The 8,497-nt window shown below is 34.9% G+C and overlaps 2 protein-coding genes across 2 annotated transcripts; both read left to right on the forward strand.

The window, feature by feature from the left end:
- Positions 1 to 3,107: 3,107 nt before the first annotated feature.
- On the forward strand, positions 3,108 to 4,270 carry LOC112741562 (uncharacterized). Its single transcript, XM_072215571.1, has 4 exons — positions 3,108 to 3,301; positions 3,372 to 3,449; positions 3,552 to 3,689; positions 4,145 to 4,270. Exons 1-4 carry the CDS (start codon positions 3,284 to 3,286, stop codon positions 4,268 to 4,270), a joined length of 360 nt encoding a protein of 119 aa, XP_072071672.1. The 5' UTR covers positions 3,108 to 3,283.
- Positions 4,271 to 4,552: 282 nt separating this feature from the next.
- On the forward strand, positions 4,553 to 5,504 carry LOC140178480 (beta-galactosidase-like). The gene is made up of 4 exons (XM_072215573.1): positions 4,553 to 4,621; positions 4,996 to 5,083; positions 5,171 to 5,256; positions 5,394 to 5,504. Exons 1-4 carry the CDS (start codon positions 4,553 to 4,555, stop codon positions 5,502 to 5,504), a joined length of 354 nt encoding a protein of 117 aa, XP_072071674.1.
- Positions 5,505 to 8,497: the final 2,993 nt, after the last annotated feature.

Raw genomic sequence — 8,497 nt, forward strand, 5'->3', positions numbered from 1 at the left:
ACAACAAGAATCATAAAGAATAAAACTAGAAAACAACAACCAACAACATTCCAAATCAACCTAAATCCACTAAACAGGAATCAATTTTCATTGAAAGGTTTGGGGTGCATTCCGATGCAATGTCAAAATGTAGTGGCTTATACGTCGCGACAGCTATGGCCGCACGAAGTGAATTGTCCGACTCCCGACCTGGAACTTGCTACGGTCGAGTTTGCGTCCAAAGAGGTGGATGGAGCTGTTGAAAGACTACGACTTTAGTTTGGAATTCTATATCTATATATCTTTGTCTCTTTAGTTTTCTATATCAAGCTTCCCACTTCAACGTTTTCGAAAGCGATGAGATTTCGGTTTTGTTTTTCTTGCTTGTACCTTTCTTTCAAGGCTCCTACATATATTATCCTTGCTATATATAGCACCTCACCACATTTGATTTACGACCTAGGCGTAAAGCTCTATTGGTAGGGTGTTACAAAAAGTTGCAGTTTTCAACCGTGACTAATATCGCTATAGTCACGACTTTTTGAGAAAAGGTCACAGTCCTTTTCTTACAAAGTGAATAACGTAATTTTTTATTTATAGTCATATTTCATAACTATGACATTAATCCTGCTGTAGTCACAATTTTTAACCATAACATTATCCCTTTTATAATCACAGTTTTTAACTATGACCATAACTCTTTTATTATCACAATTTCTACCTGTGACCTTAACTCTACTCTATAACTCTACTCTATAGTCATGATTTTTAAATGTGACATTAAACTACTTCATAGTCATAGTTAAAAACTGTGACATTTTTTTTTCCTAAAATATGATGGCTAGGATCGCAATTTATAAACGTGACATTTGAGTCTTTTTATTTAGTCAAAAAAAAAGCCAAATATTTTTTTCTCAAATATCCTACAAAATGTATCAAATAAGTTTAATGAAAGACACAAATCTAACTTGATAAAATTTATTTTCATATATCTAATACAAATAAATGTAACTTTACAGTAAAATTTAGATTAGACACCAAATAGGTCTCAAATTATACAAGTCTAGTTACATTATATTACCACAATGTTTATAAGAAAAACCTATAAAAGAATCCCAATGATACCAAAATATTACAATTAAGTAACAGCAAGATATAATCCAAAATTTATTTAAGGTGGGATAAGTATTATTTTGGTCTCTAAGATTTGAGGTTAAAATTAAAATTGTCCTTAATTTTTTTTTTTGGTTCAAAATGGTCCCAACGTTACATATAGTATTAAAATTATCCGTTTTAACACAATAATAATACCTTTTGTCAGCATCACCACACCACTGCCTCTCTCTCCATGGTCACTACTCACCACCACTAACAATACCACATTTTAAATCTTTCAAATTCAACAATAACAACAAATTAAAGAAGACAAAGAGCCTAACTTCAAAAAGCATTGAACCCTAATTTGAAATCATTGAAGATCCTAATTTGAAATCTTTGAGCCCTAATTTAAAAAAAATGGAACCTGAACCCTGACTTGCATGGTGGTGGTGGCAGTGAATGCGGACGACGATGACACTGCATAAAAAAACTATGGTAGCAAGGTGTCATACAGGCGGCAGCAAGAGACTACACAGAGGTGCAGGCGGGTAGAGGAAGGGAGGCACAGGGCGGTGTTGCCCGTAACGCGAGGAGAATCGCCAGTGGTATCGCAAGAGAGAAGACAGAAAGCCAAACTGCATCACCGGTAATGTGATAGGAGATAAGACGGAGAGTCAAATCGTGTGGAAAAAATTGATGGAAGAAAGAGAAAAAGAAACTACAGTGGGACACTACTAGAAAACTAGTTATTACAGACGGATATTTCCGACGGATTTTATCCCACTGAAATACAGACGGAATTTCAGAGGAATTTTTTGTCGGAAAACAAAAAAAATGAATTAGCATAAATTACAGACGGAAGAGAAAATCCGTCTATAATTCTGTCGGAAAAATTAATTTTTTCGTGAAAAATAGTTACAGACGGAAAATCCATCTGTAATTCAATAGACAAAAATACTGTATTTTATTAAATTATTACAGACAGAAAATCCGTCTGTAATTTAAAATTTTCCGCCGGAAAAAATCTTATACCTAATCTACCCCGTCTCTCTCTCTCGAGCTCCCTTCACAAATAACTCTAACCTAATCTACCTCTCTCTCTCTCTCTCTCTCTCTCTCTCTCTCTCTCTCTCTCTCTCTCTCTCTCTCTCTCTCTCTATTCAATTTACAAAGCACTCCATGAAGATGAACACCGTCTTCATTGTGCCTCAGGAAGACGATTAACGTAGCTAACCCTAACCTGTCTTCATTGTGCCTCACTGTACCCCAACTGTCTCTTCATTGTGCCTCACGAAAAACCCCTAACCACCATGAAGAACCCCTAACCACCACGAAGAGCCCCTAACAACACTCTACGAAGATTGTTGCCGGTCGCCGGCGCTCGCACTGCCTCCGTCGAAGAACCCCTAACCGCGACGAAGAACCCCTAACCCTCCTTTGAGTTTCTTCGCTCTTCTCTCGCCACTCTCACCCTCAAGCTCACTGAGTCTCACCTCTCTCACGGCTGGTCTCACCGTTGACCTCTCTCTATCTCTCCGGTATATCGCTTCTCTCGCGGGCGTTTCAGACTCAAGGTCGTCGCGCTCTGTTTTCGTTGCTGCTCTGTCACCGTCGCTGCTCTATCGCGCTCTGTCGCAAGCGAATCGATGGAATTCGACCCAATCCCAATCGGTTCCTGCTCCAAAGAGAACCAGAGCATCTACCAGCAGTTGTTTAAATTACACTGATTCAGGTATGCATTGTTTAAATTACGCCGATAAACCTTAGGGCTCAATTTTTCTACGCCAGTTTTAGCTAGGTTTATCATACTCTGCTTTTGTGGCTCAATTGTTTAATGGTTCCAACTATTGCCATGCTTGTTGGTCCTGATGCTCCCATTGTTCTATTGTTTAGGCAATTTGCAACATAGAATCAGTTATACACTATACACTAAAAGAGTTTTGATTTCAATGCTTAAACTACTTTAACTTTAGTAGGCAGATAGAATTTCTCTTCCTCTTTTGAATATTATCCGAATCTGGAAAGTGGAAGCTTGGTTCTTTTACTTGTCATAAGAAACATATCAGAGACTCAAGCTAGTTCTTTCTTTTTGCTGCTTTTCAAAGATTCTATCTCTGAATGTGCAAAGCAGGACAAGATGGAAAGTAGAGGGAGCAAAGCAATGGCTGCACAGAAAAATGGGCGTTGATCGAATCAAGAAAGGAAAATGGCTTTGATACAAGATGTATGTGATAATTTATTAGTGAAATAAATTTTCAGTACATAGAGTAAATTAATGTTTTCAAACTTGACAGGTTGATAAATTGAAGAGAAAGCTGAGACATGAAAAGAATGTGCATAGTATACTTAATACTTGCTTTCTTTCTTGTCAGGTCTTAAAAAAACAAACTCACTCTTACGAAGAAAGTATAATTAGGAATTTAGGATGGATGAATTAAGTTTTAACTAAAAAAATAATTTTGTGCGGTTACTAGGATCAATACAGGGTGTTTATTATTATTCTATCAAATATTCAGGAACAAAGTCGAAGTGGCTGCGCTAGAACAGAAAAGGCTAGGCATTGGCGATGGATCAGTTGGGATGTTCTCCTCACTTATTGTTCGCGCATGCAGGTAATTCGCTAGTCGATAGTCAATTCCATTCACTTTTCTCATTGCATCCCCTTTCCTTGTTCTCTTTGCTTTCCTTTTCCTTTCTCTTTTTTGTTCTGATTAAGCTCTGAATGTCAAATTGAAACATGATACTATTTTACTTCTGTAAGAAGGATATTGTTTCTTTCTTTGATTTTAGGCTTTATATCAAAGTCCCTAATGAAATTATCCTTGGTTTTTGATGAATCTGATGATGATATTTGTGGATCCTCAACAACAAGAATCTCCTTGATTGCTTCAGGCATGCTTTGCCCTTTTATCATCTTCTTCCAATATTCTCCCACCAACTGGTACTATATATATAGATTAATGTTACAAGTTTACTTGTTCAGGCTTTAGTGAAGTTCCCTTTTGAAGTTTTAAACAATCTAATTGAATCTCCATTTTGATATGTTGATGCTATTTGACGTGATCAGGCAGGTGATGCATGGTTTCTAAATACTCCTGAACAATCATTGAGCTTCATCCTTGCAGATCAAGGTTTTGATGTATGGGTAGGAAATGTGCGTGGAACACGCTGGAGCCTTTTCTATTTACTTTGATATGTTTGAAATAAGAATTATTAAATTGTTCTCAGTGCTGAAGCTACTTATATTCAGCACCAAATTGAGTTCCACAGCACTGTTGATGATCACTGATCTTGAGAAAATATTCTAAATTGTCATGATACTTATATTTTCATTTCACTGTCATTTTCAGTGTATATTATTTTTATTGGAATTGTTAGAGCCAGAGTTTGTACAGTGCATCATGTGATTGATTCAACTTTGGTCCCTTGATAGAAATTCTGGGATTGGAGCTGGCAGGAATTAGCCCTGTATGATATGGCAGAAATGATCAATTACATATATTCAGTAACAAATTCAAAGCTATTCATAGTTGGGCATTCACAGGTAGTTATGATTCTGGACATCATCCTTTTCACTTGCTATTTGGTGGTTGTTGTAGTATGCATTTTATTCATTTCTCTTATTTCCGGGGAACAATTATGTCTGTTTGGGAATACCTATTTACCTTTTGATTTTCTTTTTTATTACACAGTAGAAAAATGGTTGGTATGGTTAAGTGTGGATCTGTTGTGCTGTAGCGTGTTCATCATCCTTGCAATTTGGTTTCTTTTAGTTTTATTTGCTACTTCATTCATTATTTATCCTGTTTTATTTATGCACACAAAAGGAATTATTTTGTCCGATGTCTTATCATTCTCTCTGCTCTCATTTATGCTCTAAATTTGTTTGTTTGATGTAATATATTTATTTTTGGTCAGTATCATGGTGGGACTAACTTTGATAGAACCGCTGGTGGACCATACATGGCCACTTCATATGATTATGATGCTCCTCTTGATGAATATGGTAAAATTACATTGATAAAGAAGAATCTCTATTTCTAATATTTTTCCATAAATGATCCTTGAGTAATTAATTAATTATTGTATGTAGGCAACAAAGCTCAACCAAAATGGGGTCACCTCAAAGAACTCCACAGGGTTTTGAAGTCAATGGAAGAGAGTCTTACAAACGGGAACGTTTCCCAAATTGATTTTGGCAACTCTATCACGATACCAAAATACATGAAAACAAAATTACAACTCTGCATTATTTTTTCCCTCTAATTGAATTAGAGCAATAATGAATAATTACTTTTCAAAAATAATTATTTCAGGCCACTGTGTATGCCTCAAACAAATCATCAAGTTGCTTCTTGACCAATGCCAACACTACCACCGATGCTACTGTCTCGTTTAGAGGAAGAACCTATGCAGTTCCAGCATGATCTGTTTAGCTTGGCTTGGCTTGGCAAATATACACACCAAGAGATTTTTTATTCCATAAGATTTGACTACATACTCTTTTAATTAAATATTTGTTTGTGATGAATTATAGTTGATGTATCAACACACTTTGATGTATGGTTGTTACTTAATATTATAGTTGATGTATTAATACACTTTGTTTATGTTTTGAATTATATTAATTTGCTTGTTTATAGTACTTTTTTTTTAGTTTGATAATACGATGAATTTGTTTATTTTTTGAAATATTATAAATATTCGAATACAAAATAGATAAAAAAATTGTATTTATTAAATTATATTTATTTTGTATGAAAATAGGTTTATTTTTGTAATAGAAAAATTAAAAAAAATATTTTACCTTACCGACGGATTTACAGACGGATTTTCTGTCTGTAATCAGAGTGTAGATGCTTTTCCAAAGTTCAAATTACAGACGGAAAATCTGTTGAAAAATCCGTCTGTAATTACAGACGGAAAATCCGTCTGAAAATCCGTCTGTAATTACAGACGGAAAATCTGTCGGAAAATCCGTCTATAATTACAGACGGAAAATCCGTCGGAAAGTTCGTCGCCTTCGAAAAATGGATGTAGAATTTACAGAGGGAAAATCCGTCGGTAACTGGTAAAAATCTGTCTGTAATTTTCCGACGGAAAAAAATCCGTCCGTAAATAATTTCCGACGGGGCTTTTACAGAGGGACAAAATCCATTGGTAATTTCGTCGGTAACCAAAAATCTGTCTGTAATAAAGACTAAATCCGTCTGTAAATCTATCTGTATTAATCCATTTTCTAATTGTGGGATAGCTCTGGAGATAAAAGACGATGACTTCGGAAGGAGTGAAAATGGGGAGAAGAAGGTGGAAAGGAGGAAGGAGGGTATGGTATATATAGTATGGAGAGGGTATTTTTTTTAATTATCAAATTTTATAAAAAATAAATTTGTTAAAAGGATGATTTTAATACTAAATGTAATGTTGAGAACCATTTAAAAAAAGGTTGAAAATGATTTTGATTTTGATTCTAAATTTTAAAAATCAAAACCGTACTTATCTCATCTAAAGTAGTATTGTTTATATCATTGCCCGATCCTTTGGCTGGCAACTGAAGAAGTTCTTGCACTGCTTTTTTGGGGAATAGAGAAAACAAATAGATAAAATCATTTTCAGACTGGGAACACAGTATACTTGAGTTTTCCTGTATCACACAAATCAAGATATATATTGATACACTTGTAACTAATAACTGCTACAACAGTTTAAACTATATATATCTATAAACAAATCATAGAATCAATTAAATTGTTGTGACTTTGTTTATGAATCACTGGTGATTGGTTAATATTTGGGATAGCAGAAATATTATCCTCCACTATAGCCCTATGTCAACCCACCATAGCTAATGCTAAGCATAACTATTAACTAACGAGAATCATTGACAACTTTAAATCTTGTCATTTTCTTTGGTATTCAAAAAACTGAATTATCAAAGTAGTAAGTACTTTCCAGACTTCCACTTTTCTAGGAACATAAATCCAAAACTAAATCATAAGAAAAAAAAATGAAACTTGGAAACCTTATGCACTTTTAGGTCTTTTATTAAACGTGATATAAAAAAAGGTGACTTAAAAGTCTAAAATAGTTTATTAGAAAAAAAAAATTACTGTTTAAAATCTTGACCTTCTTTGACATTTATTGTCACGTTTTTTAAAAATTGTGTGACAAAAACTTATTTTCTAAAGTCATGGTTCAAAATCATTACCATAGACAAAAACTATGACTATGGAGTATGGACTATCTTTATGACTACAATTTTTAAGCGTAACATAAAAAATATTACTAAAAAATTATATATTACAAACAGATATTTTTGACAGATTTTATCCTACGAAAATACAGATAGATTTTGCGAGAGAAATTTTGTCGGAAACAAAGAAAAATGAATTAGCATCAATTACAGACGGAAAAGAGAATTTGTCGATTATTCTGTCAGAAAAATTAGTTTTTCCGTGGGAAATAGTTACCGACGAAAAATCCGTCCATATTTAAATTAAATGAACAAAATTGCTGATGTTTTTTTAAATTATTATAGTAAAAAAATTTGTCTGTAATTTAAAATATTCCCTTGGAAATGTTAAAGTAAGGGGTTTGGTTCACGTTCTCCGCTTCATTTCACAAAACACCCTCATCCTTCATCGACGGCACTCCTCACCCATCCCCTCAAAATCCTTCAACGGTGGCGCCTCTCGCCCTTGCACTGCCGTTGCCCGAAGCTCCATCACACCCCTTCCCCCAATCTCTATGTCACACCCCTTCCCCAATCTCTCTCTTTCAGTTTCGACGTAGATGAATTTTGCCACCCTCTCGACGCCGTTTTTCGTCGCTTCTCGTTAAAGCTCGCCAGCGTCGTCGCTGCTTCTACATCTTCTTCTCGTCGCCATTGGTTCATGTAGTCTCCGTTGTCCTTTCTGATTACATTGATTCTCTTGCAATTGTATCTGTTCTGTTCTCAAAATAATTTAGGATTTTATTACAGAGATTGATTCTGATCAAATCTAATCTCTGCCATTTATTCAACACATAATTTTAGAGATATATATAATTCATCATCACCAATCTCTATATTAATCAATTCGCTGCATGTTTCTATTAGTTTGTTTCGATTGTTATGATCCCATCTATCTTCAGTTAATTTGATGTGGCTCTAATCTTTCTTCATATATATATATATATATATACGTGCTAGGAGGAGTACAAGTGATTAGCGAGAATATTCGATTGCTCATCCGCTAAAGTCCTGTCTGCCTGCCTGTTGATTTAGTACCCGCGTTTTCGACCCAAAAGGAAGGAATTGAAAATGAAACAAGAATCTGTGTTCACTATCTATGGAGCGGAGTGACTATCCTTAATCTCCTCTTCCCTATCTCCCCCTTGCCTTTTTTCATTTTTCTCGCCAGCAGGTGGGACTCGAATC

This window comes from Arachis hypogaea, chromosome 14, assembly GCF_003086295.3.
Source record: "Arachis hypogaea cultivar Tifrunner chromosome 14, arahy.Tifrunner.gnm2.J5K5, whole genome shotgun sequence".
Lineage (NCBI taxonomy): Eukaryota > Viridiplantae > Streptophyta > Magnoliopsida > Fabales > Fabaceae > Arachis > Arachis hypogaea.